At 36.5% G+C, this 16,350-nt stretch overlaps 2 protein-coding genes across 6 annotated transcripts in view; one reads left to right on the top strand and one right to left on the bottom strand.

Moving 5' to 3' along the window:
• Nucleotides 1-3,429, bottom strand: part of LOC141898318 (telomerase protein component 1-like) — a 46,767-nt gene extending 43,338 nt beyond the window's left edge. For both annotated transcript variants that reach the window (XM_074784163.1, XM_074784162.1), the window contains exon 1: nt 3,328-3,429. The gene's annotated coding sequence lies outside the window, so the exon portion shown is untranslated. The remainder of the gene's footprint in view (nt 1-3,327) is intronic.
• A 55-nt stretch (nt 3,430-3,484) lies between these two features.
• LOC141899814 (ATP-dependent RNA helicase SUPV3L1, mitochondrial-like) lies at nt 3,485-15,798 on the top strand. 4 transcript variants are annotated; one of them, XM_074786358.1, is made up of 17 exons: nt 3,485-3,536; nt 3,726-3,985; nt 5,049-5,126; nt 5,435-5,542; nt 6,597-6,711; nt 7,028-7,196; nt 7,951-8,062; nt 11,085-11,162; nt 11,729-11,820; nt 12,002-12,053; nt 12,272-12,400; nt 12,586-12,679; nt 13,350-13,569; nt 13,717-13,797; nt 14,186-14,365; nt 14,868-15,016; nt 15,208-15,798. In XM_074786358.1, exons 1-17 carry the CDS (start codon nt 3,496-3,498, stop codon nt 15,707-15,709), a joined length of 2,460 nt encoding a protein of 819 aa, XP_074642459.1. In that variant the 5' UTR covers nt 3,485-3,495; the 3' UTR covers nt 15,710-15,798. The 4 variants fall into 4 exon arrangements, with proteins under 4 accessions (XP_074642459.1, XP_074642458.1, XP_074642460.1 ...); XM_074786357.1 differs by having other exon boundaries at nt 3,490-3,985; XM_074786359.1 differs by having other exon boundaries at nt 3,490-3,985; nt 5,435-5,467.
• The last annotated feature ends 552 nt before the right edge of the window (nt 15,799-16,350 follow it).

A 16,350-nucleotide genomic window follows, 5' to 3' on the forward strand; every position in this document is an offset into this window, starting at 1 on the left:
GAACCACATAAATAAGTCTTTAGCATAACACAACACCTCTTACATCCGTAAAGATAAGAGATCTATGGAATCATGAAGTAAAATTTTTCGAGGGAATAAGCGAACCTCCGGAACTTTGCTTATGGTGCGTTTGCACCCGTCGCAAAAAACATTGTGATAAACAAACTCAGCTGCACTCTGATAGTGCAAGGATCTGGGATTCTGATATTTGATGAATAATTCATTCAATACATTTATGTTATCTTAGTATTTCTAATTCATATCCATGTTTCAATTCATTCATTGAAATTCATAGTACACTAAACAAATTCCCTGTGTGTCGGACTTTAAAAAAAAACTCTTCGGTCATCGGCATTCGTAATATATACATAGGCCTACATAAGATAAAAATCTGCTAATGTACAAATCAAAAGAATCTAAAATCGAGAATTTATTTATTCAAACAATCTAAAATATAAAATACACGACGTTTTGATCTCACCCTAGAGACCGTCGCCGGGTAGTGGGTTTTTATCTTATCCATTCACCATGTTTGGGTGTGGTTATCGTAATATACATACATCTTTCATTCTTCATCGAAAACCCTCGATCGAACGCGAAGTTTAACTTGACTAGGCGCAATTCTTAGGACCAGCAATTTTACTGGGGCCATATATGGCTAACTCAAGAATTTGAATTTTGTACACTCGAAAATGGATTTTGGAATTTGAGGGGTTTTGATTATTCTAATACCTAGCAGTTGGTCCTCAAACAACGTCTAGGGCAAAGTGCACATATAAGGTTAGGACGAGGCTTTGAGCGTCTATTTCACCATTTAAAACACCATCAACTTACCTCAAACTGATTGTTCTGTAATCAGATGGAAGTTAACTATTGTTTGGGCATAAATTTAAAATCCTAAGTAGCTTGTGACGATCGTAGCAACTCAAAACTTTTGAATAGTCGCCTCAAAAAATAGTTGAAGTGAAGCAACATAACAAATATAGCGGCTTTTCGTGTTGCATGATGGGAGGGTAAATTACGGATTCAGACTTAAACTTGGACTGACATTGATGCCAATGCAGATATTATTCTTGTTTCAAATTCTTAAGGTAAAATTCGCCAAAATAAATGCTTTTATCAACAAAAAATAACATTTAGAGTAATTTTAGAGAGACACATTGAATTTTCACATCTTATCAATTTAGTCTGTATTGGAAATCCCGATTGTGGCAATCAATTCAATTAAAATCAAATCAATAAATTCTCCGGTTCTGGATTTAAATCATCAAAAGTATTATTATAAAACATGTTTTCAAAGTCAAAAAGGTAACTAATTAATTTATTTGAGTACAAAGGTTTGATTTGACACTAAAATCAGTTGTTGCATTGCAATAAACAGGATCGAGTTAACCTCTATATGTCAGTTTGGCGTCAGACGTTGTAGGGAACCGTAACAACGACTGGTATTCGGACTAGTGTCTATTTCAACCTGACTTGAGAGCATTCCGGGTGGCCTAGCTCAGTCAGTATTGTTACTACATACCTGATAAAGGTCTTATTAGGACCAGAATGCATTGGCAGCTGACCTTAAATATACCCCAGTGAAGTTCATTACTTGTTCCTTATTCCTTATTCCGTTACTTATTCAGAATTCAACTCCCAATAAGGAACAAGTAACATGTTACTTGTTCCTTATTCAGATTTTCTTGTTACTTATTCAGAATTCATCTCCCAATAAGGATAAGTATAAGTAACATGTTACTTGTTCCTTGTTCCTTATTCAGATTTTCGACTTTACCGGTTCAATTTTCGTTACTTATTGAGAATTCATCTCCCAATAAGGAGCAAGTTACTTGTTCCTTATTGGGCGGTGAATTCTGAATAAGTAACAAGAAAATCTGATTAAGGAACAAGTAACAAGTGTTACTTGTTCCTTATTGGGAGATGAATTCTGAATAAGTAACGAAAATTGAACCGGTAAAGACGAAAATCTGAATAAGTAATATTCATGTCTCCATGCCTACCAACTGAAATTTGATACGTAGGCATGGAAACATATTGTTAAACTTTCAAATCATGGAGTCACTTCTCTTCATTTAACCCCTTTCAGTGAAGACTTTTTGGATATCCTTCAATACAGTTTCAAATGGATTAAAAAATGATGATTTAGGTTGACTGCCTGTCTTTTCTGGTCCTAATAAGACCTTTATCAGGTATGTACTACCAAAAATGAGCGAGCTAGGCCACCCGGAATGCTTTCAAGTCAGGTTGAAATAGACATTAGGTTTTGGAGGATCAAGGGGCTGTAGCCCCGGCGTATTCGGAGCCCAACTTGAATCACCGGACCCTTGGTGTCTCACTCTAGAGTGGCCCAGCTTCGCCGAAGCGAGCACCGGCGCGGCTGGCAAGAATGCCAGGTGTAGAGAGCTTATAGTGGTTGATCGACAGGGGGTCTCACAAATTACGAAAGACGATGCGATACGGTTTCGAAATCACTGGTGTTGATCAGAGCCGTTGACCTGTCCACTTACTGACTAATGCCCGCTGGGCAGCCCACCGAATCAGCCACCTTAGATAACCGAAGTTTTCCCAGGTAAAAACTGGAGCACTGAATACGTAGTCACAAACCTGCAATTTGACAATTCCAATTTGACTGATTCTCACTTGACAGCTCACTGACTGACATCGACAACGACGGTGACTGTCACTGCGCCCCTCCAGTCACTAATGTCTATTTATTAATTGATGAGACCTGTTTTTCTGGGATATTTTGCTTACTTTTTGGGGTACATACCTCATTTATGTCTTAACAGAATGCCAAAAATCGCGGACAACAACTGAATATCCGATATATTTCCAGTTCTGTACCAATTAGATGGATTGGCAAAAAGACTCCTTAAGTCCAGTTGAATGAGAGAGAAAATCTTCCATTTTGTCAAATTTCTTGGATTTGAACATTGTTACCATGCCTACGCCACCCTGATTTAGTTGTTGAGACCCCACAAGAAAAATAACTTCATTTCGTAGGCATGGTGACAATGTAAAAATTCAAGAAATTTGACAAAATGGAGGATTTTCTCTCTCATTCAACTGGACTTAAGGAGTCTTTTTGCCAATCCATCTAATTGGTACAGAACTGGAAATATATCGGATATTCAGTTGTTGTCCGCGATTTTTGGCATTCTGTTAAGACATAAATGAGGTATGTACCCCAAAAAGTAAGCAAAATATCCAAGAAAAACAGGTCTCATCCATTAATAAATAGACATTAGTCAGCTTAGAACTGTATTACAATTTACATGGCACTTGAAAATTGATGAGAGTCTAGCTATAAAATGTTCTTACCCTCTTGATCCTACTACAGACGATATGAATTACACCACCACTACATCAGCCGCACAGTACGACTCACAGCACTGTCAATCATCAGTGCCGGCGCACTTTCGGTATTTCAGGTACATTGCGCAACATTCACTTCCGCGTTATTGCGTCCGTCCCGTAGTCCGAAACAAGATGGCTGCGCCCATGCACACGATGAAAAATCGAAAATTTATGTAATTTGTCAAGTTTTTGGCTAGAATACGTCGATCCAACCCCATCTATCGACTCGGTTGAATAGGAAAAGGCAAAATGTCGACGTCAATTCTGAAATTTCACAACGGCAAGATTCTCGGAAGCCGTCAGTTTCGGCTATCGAGATGGGCGAGGATAATTCACAATGTCAATGCTTCGACTTCTTTTAGCATCAAATCCTCGTTATTGACTTTGACTCAAGGACGTGTGTTTTCCGTGTTAACTTCGGCCGTGAAACTTCGGCCTCGAAATTGTCATTTGTGCTCGGTTAATAAGCACGTTGGGCCGTCTCAAATTTCGCGAAGAACAGTGCGCTATAAATCGGAATCAAAAGACGTCAATTCGTTATTTCAGCCAGCGCCATTTTCAGCTCAGCAATCAGTGACCGATGTTGAGGTTGGCGCCGATCTGGCTGGACCTCTGAAAAAAGGTACTTTTCTAAAATTTTCTGAGATTATGCAACCTAAGACTGAGTTAGGCTAGTCTGAATACCAGTCGTTGTTACGGTTCCGTACAACGTCTGACGCTAAAGTATCATATAGAGGTTAACTCCTGTTAATTGCAATGCAACAACTGATTTTAGTGTCAAATCAAACCTTTGTACTAGAATAAATAAATTAGTTACCTTGTTGACTTTGAAAACTTGTTTTATAATAAATTTTTTAAATCGCGAACCGGAGAATTTATTGATTTGATTTGAATTGAATTGATTGCCACTATCGGGATTGCCAAGTCGGACTAAATTAATAAAATGTGAAAATTCAATATGTCTCTCTAAAATTACTCTAAATGTTATTTTTTGTTGATAAAACGCATAAATTTTGGTTAATTTTAACCTGTATAATTTGAAACAAGAATAATATCTGCATTGTCACCAAGTTTAAGTTTGAATCCGTAATTTACACTCCCATCATGCACCACGAAAAGCCGCCATATTTGTTATGTTGCTTCACTTCAACTGTTTTTTGAGGCGACAAGTCAAAAGTTTTGAGCTACTACGATCGTCATAAGCTACTTAGGATTACAAATTTATGCACAATCAATAGTTAACTTCCATCTGATTACAGAACAGTCAGTTTGAGGTAAGTTGATGGTGTTTTAAGGGGTGAAATAGACGCTCAAAGCCTCGTCCCTCAAAATGAGGGACGAAAATTAACCTTATATGAGCACTTTCGCCCTAGACGTTGTTTCAGGAACAACGGTTAGGTACTAGACTAGAGTTAGGCCTATGTGTTGAGGAAGTCTCTCTACAAGCCGACACATAGCTCAAGTAATGACATTATCTCTATAGCCACTAACTATCTCGAGCATTATTTTGTCTAAGTTTCATTTAATGAACAATTTCATGAGAGATTTAAGATATTTTAGACGTACAAACCATTTAATTAGTAAAGTACATTTAATTTGTCCTGGTTTGACTGTATAAAGATTTGCCCTCTGTTTGAATTACTGCTGGTAACTATTCGGCTGAAAAGTATGCTTTATTTTCCCAGATCAATTGTTGAGGTTGTTGAACCAGTTTTACCGTAGAACGGAGGTAAAGAAGTTAGCTGCGGAATGCGGACTGGACAGTACGTATTAATCCACGTTGGAGGACCTATGGTTTCTAAAAAGCAGGAGCTGAAAAGAAAAATTAAAAGCCGTTCCAGTAATAGTTTGAAAAAGACTCGATTCAGAGATGAGAAAGAAGTTTTCTCATTCCTGCTTTGAATTTCTAGTTCAAAAATGGCAATTTCTGAAGGAAGGTCCAGGATAGTACCTGAAGACCTCCTTATATGCGCCCCTGATTGGCCGCTATCCCGAGCAGGAACTGCCCATCTATTTCAACGTAAGGTCTTGGTTTTGATTCATTCCTCATTGTGAAACATTTTTCTTTCAGATCGGTTGTTCCATCAGGCATACATTAGCTTTCGCAAGTATTGCGTCGAAATGGAAGGACTTCCGGCTGCATTGCATGTAACGCTTAGTGATATTATCCAAGGTGCTGGTAAGTTATTCAAGACAAATCAATCCTCGCTTGCCAGGGGTCCGGTATCACTCCCGAACTCGCTTCCACCAGCCCCCTGGCCTCACGAAGCGTGATTTCATTACTGGCGCTGTTGCGCGTGACGTCATATATCGATTTGCGAAATACTTCCTTGTTCGGTAAAACGTTTGCTGATTGGTCAATTTAACTGGAAAACCAACAGAAGTCTACTGACGGTTTGTTACAAGCGCTGTGATTGGTACGACCAGATTCTGGTCGGCTAGTAACGACTCCAACGACTCGTGAGGTCAAGGGGTTCGGGGAACAGCTTTAGCGTAGTGGGTTCGAATCCCTTGACCGGTGAAGATGAGACGAATCTTATGTATCCGGCTTGTACGATTTTTTTCGCGCTGATTATTGAAGGCTTACAAATAAAAATTTTGTGAACCAGGGCGGATTATGCAATGCTACCCACCCCTTCAATGAATCTTTTGATTTCACTGTCATCCTTTGTATGAATGAAATAACTACTGCTTAAAAGGTGTAGTTTATTATAAAAAGCTCAAGCATTCAGAAGTTAGTCTAAAATGGAAATTTTAAAGCGCTCTGAGTCATAATGAGATTTAGCGCTATATAAAAATAAATTTTATTATTATTATTATTATTATGATCGTATGTTTCATGATCAGCAATTTGAAAGATACATTTAAGTGCTTGGGTTTGCAAATCATGTAGATTTGCTGAACCATGCTTGCAATTTTACCATTTGAAAACCCCCAGCTTTGAGCTACTAGAATGTGCTAAACTTTAAGAATGTATTCTAGTTTACATAAGATCCTCTTCTCTAGTACAGTAGCGCTCGCTTACTTCGCATAACAAGGTACTGCTGAGATTTCTTCAATTAATGAAATCCTTGTTATGAATAATTGTTTAAATGGTTTCTGGTTAAATGGACTAAAATAATTAGTTGTACTGTATTAGGCTTAAACTGTATTATTAGCAGACAAGCTTGTAACACGATCGAAGCAACAATATTTTCCATTTTCCTAAACATGCAGATTCGTTTTTATTTCAGGTCACGTTGATGACATTTTTCCATATTTTTTGCAACATGCAAAACATATTTATCCTCATTTGGAATGTATGGATGATTTACGCAAAATCAGTGATCTGCGACATCCAGCTAATTGGTAAATAAACAGAGAGATTAAAAACCGACAATGAAACATGTTGAATAGAAAAATGTTAACCAGTAGATTCCATTTATTGCTTTAAATAAAAAATGACTTAGTAATTCGTGGTATCTTTTAGTTTAATTCTACTATTGACCTTATAAAACCATCATCTCTACCTCAGCCTTGTCTTGAAAGGTTAGAATTTTATGAAAGATCACTCACTGCTTATCACTACATATTGTAGCAATTGTGGGCATTTTTATTGTACAATGTATTGCATTGTATATCATTCTGGTATTTTGCATGATTGGTATCATCATGTATTTTACAGGTACCCCGATGCTCGACAAAAGCAGCGGAAAATCATATTTCATTCAGGCCCGACGAATAGCGGTAAAACATACCACGCGTTGCAAAGATTTATGAATGCCAAATCCGGTGTTTACTGTGGTCCGCTGAAACTACTGGCATCGGAGGTTTTTCATAAGGCAAATGCTGCCGTAAGTACTATAGCAGGGTGACCACGAATCTGGAAAACAGGGAAAACACAGGGAAATGATTTTTCTCAGGGAAAACACAGGGATATTGGTAAAATCTGGAAAACACTTTTGTCTCGCACGCGCGTTTTCTTCGCGAATGTTTACAATTGACTACCTGATTATATATCAAGGATCATATGGTAAGTAATACAAAGTTATAGCGCCACTTTCTAACAAATTTGTAAAATCACAGCGGAGCTATATCAGACGATAGGCTGCTTGTCTTTTAATTTTATATTTGTCATGGTCTCCATATGACGCCCAGCACAGGGAAAATCAACTTTTCACAGGGAAAACACAGGGAAAACAGGGAATTTGCAAGTGGGTGGTTTGTGGTCACCCTGTATAATGTTTGCAGGTATTGTCCAGAGGGGTGCATTTGAACTAGCAGCTTATTCAAAAAGTGCCATATAAAGACTATTATTATCCTTATCATCGTTGTTATTATTATGCAGTCTTTACTGGGTAAACTTAAGTTCCGTAAATGTAAAATCATCGGTTATTCCATAAATATGTAACCTGGTTTCTATGCATATATGTATTTTGAACAGTACCTACTATTCTAAGACATTTCCATCCATCTACAGTACCTGCTATTTTTTGTGATAGATTTTTATGATGGGATTGGGTGTCAAGAGAAATAAAATGTGCTATTCTGATATTTTATTTGAGATTTTTACTTTGCGTATTGACTCAAACCTATTTCTGCGCTTAGGGTACGTTGTGTGATCTTGTGACCGGTGAAGAAAGGATTTATGCTGATCCAGAAGGCAATGCATCACCTCACGTGGCTTGTACTGTGGAAATGTGTAGCGTCATCACACCTTGTAAGTTTGTTATACAGAGTTTTCTGCTATATTCATGGGCTGATCTAGAAAAATTTTATATAAGGCTCAAAATGGGGTCCCAAAATTAATTCAGATATACGCAATGCATAGGCCTAAACTCAATTCATGATATAGCCCTATATACATGATATCAAAAATACATAAAGATCTTGATGTAAACTACCTAGTAATATTTGGCATAAATCTTTAATTCAATGTAATTCGCTGTAATTAAATTGTAATAAGCTGTAATAGCTGTAATAACCATATAAAACATACGTAATATTTGGCATAAATCTTTGATTCAATGTAATTCGCTGTAATTAAAGTGTAATAAGCTGTAATTGCTGTAATAACCATATAAAAAATACGTAATATTTGGCATAAATCTGTAATTCAATGTAATTCGCTGTAATCGAGGTGTAATAAGCTGTAATAGCTGTAATAACCAGATAAAACATAGTAATATTTGGCATAAATCTGTAATTCAATGTAATTCACTGTAATCGAGGTGTAATAAGCTGTAACAGCTGTAATAACCAGATAAAACCTAGTAATATTTGGCATAAATCTGTAATTCAATGTAATTCGCTGTAATCGTGGTGTAATAAGCTGTAACAGCTGTAATAACCAGATAAAACCTAGTAATATTTGGCATAAATCTGTAATTCAATGTAATTCGCTGTAATTAAAGTGTAATAAGCTGTAATAGTTGTAATAACCAGATAAAACCTAGTAATATTTGGCATAAATCTGTAATTCAAATTGAATTAGGCCTACAGATTTATGCCAAATATTACTAGGTTTTATCTGGTTATTACAACTATTACAGCTTATTACACTTTAATTACAGCGAATTACATTGAATCAATGTAATTCGCTGTAATTAAAGTGTAATAAGCTGTAACAGCTGTAATAACCAGATAAAACCTAGTAGTATTTGGCATAAATCTGTAATTCAATGTAATTCGCTGTAATTAAAGTGTAATAAGCTGTAATAGTTGTAATAACCAGATAAAACATACATAATATTTGGCATAAATTTGTAATTCACTGTAATTCGCTGTAATTAAAGTGTAATAAGCTGTAATAGCTGTAATAACCAGATAAAACCTAGTAATATTTGGCATAAATCTGTAATTCAATGTAATTCGCTGTAATCGAAGTGTAATAAGCTGTAATAGTTGTAATAACCAGATAAAACATACGTAATATTTGGCATAAATCTGTAATTCAATGTAATTCGCTGTAATTAAAGTGTAATAAGCTGTAATAACCAGATAAAACCTAGTAATATTTGGCTTAAATCTGTAATTCAATGTAATTCGCTGTAATCGAGGTGTAATAAGCTGTAATAGTTGTAATAACCAGATAAAACATACGTAATATTTGGCATAAATTTGTAATTCAATGTAATTCGCTGTAATTAAAGTGTAATAAGCAGTAATAGCTGTAATAACCAGATAAAACCTAGTAATATTTGGCTTAAATCTGTAATTCAATGTAATTCGCTGTAATCGAGGTGTAATAAGCTGTAATAGTTGTAATAACCAGATAAAACATACGTAATATTTGGCATAAATTTGTAATTCAATGTAATTCGCTGTAATTAAAGTGTAATAAGCTGTAATAGCTGTAATAACCAGATAAAACATACGTAATATTTGGCATAAATTTGTAATTCAATGTAATTCGCTGTAATTAAAGTGTAATAAGCTGTAATAGCTGTAATAACCAGATAAAACCTAGTAATATTTGGCATAAATCTGTAATTCAATGTAATTCACTGTAATCGAAGTGTAATAAGCTGTAACAGCTGTAACAACCAGATAAAACCTAGTAATATTTCACATAAATCTGTAATTCAATGTAATTCGCTGTAATTAAAGTGTAATAAGCTGTAATAGTTGTAATAACCAGATAAAACCTTGTAATATTTGGCATAAATCTGTAATTCAATGTAATTTGCTGTAATTAAAGTGTAATAAGCTGTAATAGCTGTAATAACCAGATAAAACCGGCAACCTGTAAAACCTGTTATTACAGTCATTACAGCTTATTACACCCTAATTACAGCGAATTACATTTAATTACAGATTTATGCCAAATATTACTGGTTTTATCTGGCTATTACAGCTATTACAGCTTATTACACCTCGATTACAGTGAATTACATTGAATTACAGATTTGCGCAAAACCTTTCATTTCTCTTCAGAAAGTTACTGTTTATTAGGCCTATAAACATACATGCATAGGCTATTTGATGTATGCCTGTATAATGAATTGAGTTTAGGCCTATGCTAAATAAGGCTAAATAAAGCCAGGGACTTTATTACAAATTACATGTAATATGAAAAAAAAAGTTAATTTTGGGACCCCATTTTAAGCCACAAATGAAAAATTTGGGTCGAGAAAAAAAAGGAAAGGTATTCATTGGAAGAAGCAGCCATCTCTAAGGCTGCGGGTGTGCGGTTCTTGTTGGTGTTGGAAATATGTAGATATCTGAAGAAATACATTTCAAAAGATGCGATAAATTTGCGAGGAGATGAGTATCAAATTTGCAGATTTCTGCCTTGACATTAAAATGAATACCTCATCGCTATAGGTATCCAGATCCCTGAGAATACCCCCTGGATCTCATTCTCCCTCGGCAGGGATTTTTACCTGATGGCTTTGCTTGACTCATCAAGTTCGAAACCCTGCTGGGGATGATGTCTAGGTCTGTCCCTGCTTTACAAGATATTGTTGAATTCATTTGTGGTGGTGGTCTTTATACGCCCAAAAATTCAATGGCTTCTTGGAAATATTTTAGTGGGAACATCCCAATTAGTTATACATGCAATTCTGTGTAGATAGATAATTATAATAATTATTTTGCAATGGTAAACTGATACACAATTATCATATTCATGTTGTAATACAAGGGCCTTGAAGAGCCAATGAAATTTTATACATGTATTAACTAAACAAAGCACTCGCACACAAATAGAAAACACCTAACTTATATTATTTCTCATTCAGATGATGTGGCAGTAATTGATGAAATCCAAATGGTGAATGAACGACAGCGAGGATGGGCATGGACGAGGGCTTTATTAGGTTTGTATTTTCTGAAATGCTTCAAGGGTTGCAATATACAAAAAAGCAAAAAGTGTGATTATTCAAATTCAAGTTGCATATTCACGTTCATGTTTTCAATAAGCGCAAAACTTAACCATTTTCAGATTAACAGTTTTTGTGAAATTCTTATCGACTGGTTCCGGTCTAAACTTACAGCCTCATACAAGCCGTAAAGGCTTAATTCTAATTTCTTACTGAGGGAGGCTGTCCTTATTGGTAATCCCTAGACTAGAGAATTTTCATGGGTTCTAATTGGAGTTGAAAACTATAGAGTAATGCAGTGGTTTCTATTGGTTGCGTACTGTAGGATGTACTGTGGATCTATTGGGCTGTAGAAATGATTTGATGTGAAACGACTTGATCAATAAAATCCAAGTTGGATGTTATGTATAGTGTCACAAGAAATATTTTAAAAAAACATCCAAGTTGAGTGGTTATCCGATTTGCTCGGATTTAACTTGGGAGGAGTCTACTGTGGTACATTTGTCACTCACATTGCTTATAAGATATTTTCATAAAATGATAGTGATTTTATTCATCCGTAGGTGTTTGTGCCGATGAAATCCATGTTTGTGGTGAAGGTACGGCAATCGACTTGGTAAAAGAGCTCATGATGGCAACCGGTGATCATGTTGAGGTATTATAATAATAATAATAATAATAATAAAATCTATTTTTATATAGCGCTAAATCTCATTATGACTCGGAGCGCTTTATGATTAATTTCCAACCTTCGGATGTGAAATTCTCATCTTAGTATTCTAAATGGATATAACGTGAATTTGTAATGATATTTCATTTGCATTTTGACAACTCAGGTCAGACGTTACAAGCGGTTGACGAAACTGACGTATTTGGACAAAGCTTTATGTGAGTTGACCAGATATTTTACAAATTTCTTGTATGAGGTGTCGTACAGATGCTCGTAAGAGTTCATAGCGAGAGTTCATTTAGTAGGTACACTGAAAATAAAGCAAACCTTTGATCCTCTTCACGTACTTGGATGATCTCCGGCGCAAATATCATGAGTCGCATTTCTTAAACTACCGCCTAAACATCCACATACATCCCTGAAAGGTGTTTTTCAGTGAACTTTGACAATGTGCGCCCGGGTGACTGTTTTGTGTGCTTCAGTAAAAATGACATTTATCATATCAGCCGCCAGTTAGAAAAGCGTGGACACCAATGCGCCGTTATATACGGGGGATTGCCACCAGGTTAGTCAGGTGACCAGTAACTGAAAATGAACTAATTTTTTACTCTACTTATATAACCCACGATAGTCGGTCCTAATATTTTAATTGGCTGAAAGTTTTGTTTAGCTCTTTTTTCAATTATTTCCTAGTTTCTAATGAAAGAAAAAATCGGTCTTGTTTATTGTTGCTTATTGGAATGATTTTAGGTACGAAACTGGCGCAAGCACAAAAATTCAACGATCCCAACGATCCTTGCAAAATTATGGTCGCAACTGACGCAATAGGCATGGGTTTGAATTTGTGAGTGTTTATTTAACTATTACCAAAATAATTGATATGACTGCAAATGAAACTTACATCAAGTGATATCATTAGATATAAGACATGTGTTTCTCAAGGATGGTTTATATCCAAGGCCACCCAAAACTAAAATTCAAGACCAATCCAAAGACTTTATGCCAAAATCAGGACTGGCTCCTATGATAATCATAGACCAGTGACGAGAAGTGGTATTATAATTCAATAAAACTTGTTCATTGCTGAAACGTCAAAACAATATTTTTATCAATAATAATAATCAATTCAAATTTTTGATTGTCATTAGTAAAAACGTATGGCAAAGATTGGTCGACAAAATATCAGAAATTAATGAAAGTGTCTATCTAAGTTCGCCAAAAATGCCATCCAAAAAAAGATTGAAGACTACAAAATGAAAATGCAATGCTAAATTCAAAGCTTTTTAATGCAATGAAAATTTTTCTGATTCAATGCATTTCAAGGACTGCAATGAACCCTAGTGAGTTCCTATCAGTCAAAACCAGGACTATCAGGGGCATGACTCATTTTAGATTAACACTTTGAATTGATATATCTGTGGGGGGGGGCACTGATATCAAATCTAAGGATATCAATATCGATAATTGTCTACTGTGTTTTGTCCTTACGTCTCACATTTGGCGTCGGATTTCAGGAGTATTAAACGTGTCATATTCTACTCGTTAATTAAACCGAAGATAAACGAAAAAGGCGATAAAGAAATGGATCTGATAAGCACTTCGCAGGCGTTGCAAATCGGCGGTCGAGCTGGGCGTTACCGAACTCATTTCCAAGACGGCGAGGTTACGACATTTCGCCGCGAAGATATACATTTATTACACGATCTTACCAATAGAATCGTCGAACCACTCGAGGTAAAATTATGCGAGGCCAGTTGTACAGTCATGACTTGAGACAAACTTAGCTAAATGCAAATCTATACATAAGTTGAAACCTCGATTCCTCTTAGTTAGAATGTTCGTTTTAGTTAACTGTATATCTTATTTTTCATTATCTGATAGCAAGCTGGATTACATCCTACTGCCGAACAAATTGAGCTTTTCGCCTACCACTTGCCAAATGCAACCCTGTCCAACCTTATTGTAAGTAATGCACAAACCCTTCCATGGGAAGGGTAGAAAATTGGCCCCTTTTTGTTTAGAGTTGCATACGGTTGGCCGACAATAGATAAGCAATTTGAGTGTTCTTACATTACGGAAGGCATCCTGTTACCTGTAGATAGTTTTGGATTCAATTCAATTCTAGTGGACTTAGAAATATTTATCTTCAAATTCGGATTCAAACCTATCGAGCATTTTGAATGTACTTACATTACGGAAGGCATCCTGTTACCGGTAGATAGTTTTGGATTAAATTCAATTCTAGTGGACTTAGAAATATTTATCTTCAAATTCGGATTCAAACCTAGGCATCCTCCCTTTTCTAGATAACGGCGTATACAATGATCTAATACTATCCTCATTATTTCAGGATATATTCGTGACATTGTCTCAGTTGGATAATGACACGTATTTCATGTGCAACATCGATGATTTTAAGTTTTTAGCTGATATGATCGAACACGTGCCGCTCGCGTTGAGGGTACGTTACGTGTTCTGTTGTTCGCCGATCCCAAAAAAACAGCCGTTCGTCTGCACAATGTTCCTCAGGGTGAGTTTTACTATAAAGGCTTATCGACGCAAGAGTTAAAATCCGGGGCCAGTTGCCCAAAATTTGGTTAAAGTTAACCAGTGGATAAATACCAAATAACAAGGAACTTTCAATTGTCATTATGCCAACTATCCAGTGGTTAACTCTAACCAACTTTTGAGCAACTGACCCCTGTATTGTAGCATATACAAATGATCAAATCCACAGAGCATTTATTGGAGCCGCATGTCTTAACCCTCTTTGTGCGTCCACGCAGTGCGGTGTATAAATCCAATATGTGATGGGCTTAGCTAGTAAACCGCATTGCAGTGTATTGATGTTAGTGAAATATTAACAATAGTAGTACCAGTTATTGTTGACATGATGAAATATTAGTAACTAATGATATATTGCGCTGTGGTGTAGATGCACTAAAATGGTATGCCTTGAATTTGATGTATTTGTATGTTTGAAAATGTTAACATTTATCAAATCTTAGAATTTCTTGCCTTTTTGTCGTCAGTTTGCCAGGCAATTTAGCCAAGGAGAGCCACTAACGTATGACTGGTTGTGTAGACAAGTGAATTGGCCGTTCAACACTCCTGTTACTATCACTGATCTGGTACACTTGGAAGGAGTTTTTGACGTAATGGACCTATATTTGTGGTTGAGGTACGTACAGCGGTTTATGCTACAATCCGGTTTATGCTACAATCCGAAATATTTCTAAGTCTACTGTACTGTATTTCTTAATTTTTCTAGTATGGATGATATTAGAATCCAGGCAAGATATGTGGCTCACGTTCGAGGTGCATAACATTTTGCAGACACTTTTGAAATCTCTGCTCTTCCATTTTTTTCAGTTATCGCTTTTCGGACATGTTCCCAGATACCGACCACGTGCGAGAAATGCAAAAACAACTGGACAACATAATACAGGAGGGGGTGATCAACATAACGAAACTGTTAAAAAAAGGCAACACCTTGACTCAGAGCGCGGCGTCGATCGACTCAACGGAATTAACGTCGACTGACAATCGCAAATCGAACGCTTCGAAAGCAGGATATCTTCGAAAACGCGATAAAACGCTGTACGGCGGCGGCGAACGGTTACGAATCGTTAAATCCGAACACGATGACGTCAACGGCTCGGTGTATTCGTCTCGATTGCAACGCGGCGACGTCGGGAAGGGCCGGCTGACCGATCGGCTTTTGAAAGAGGGCCTTCTGACGCACGAGATGATCGAGAAACTCCGAGCGGAATGGACTCAAGATAAACAAACCAGCATATCATCGGCTGCCGATAGTGATAGTATTAGCGATAGCGAACGTTTACACGATAACTGGAAAAGCGACGATAGGTGAAATGACCCGTTATGCGTGTAGAATCGATTGACATGAACATATGTGATTTTATATGGAGGAGCGAGTATTATCTAATAAAACAGCCATTTCTGCCAAAAATATTTTTGTGATCGACTCCATGTTTTGTTACGTGACCAGGGTTCATAGCAGGCCTCGAAAGTCATGGACTGGGAATAGGTCATTTTATTATTTGGTCTAGTACACCAGTCCTCTTAGAATGACAGTCAGTGGAGATATAAATTGTCACTTATATAGCGCAAGGCTCCTTATAATAGTTCAAATGTGCTTCTCTAGAAAATACGTGTTGCTACCACAGAATGGCAAACAGATTTTCAGGTCCCGTGAAGTTCGTTGTAACGAGGTTCCATTGTAGTTCAAGACTATAACCTATCGTGGGTGCAGCCAAATTGATTTCAATTGAATTGACGTACTGAATGGAAGCATTATTTAACTAGGCGAGCAGAATGAACAATTTTTCCTCGGCGAATAATTAGAGAATATTTCGCACCATTATCAGTAGTAAGATGATTACCAAAATTGATAGGGGTCGTAACTTGTGTCGCTTCATGCTTGTTCAAAAAGGGAACATTCTTTTAAATCGCCTTTTCAATAACGATGAAATAAGACCGAGGTTGTATTTA

The sequence above is a fragment of the Tubulanus polymorphus genome, chromosome 2, assembly GCF_964204645.1.
Source record: "Tubulanus polymorphus chromosome 2, tnTubPoly1.2, whole genome shotgun sequence".
Classification (NCBI taxonomy): Eukaryota; Metazoa; Nemertea; class Palaeonemertea; order Tubulaniformes; family Tubulanidae; genus Tubulanus; species Tubulanus polymorphus.

Bases quoted from the DNA above. Each gene is read 5' to 3' on its own strand.
- LOC141899814 (XM_074786357.1), top strand. From the start codon at position 3,613: ATGTCGACGTCAATTCTGAAATTTCACAACGGCAAGATTCTCGGAAGC. The intron at 5,127-5,434 runs GTACGTATTAAT...TTTTTCTTTCAG, and splicing joins TGCGGAATGCGGACTGGACA to ATCGGTTGTTCCATCAGGCA. The intron at 14,366-14,867 runs GTGAGTTTTACT...TTTTGTCGTCAG, and splicing joins TCTGCACAATGTTCCTCAGG to TTTGCCAGGCAATTTAGCCA.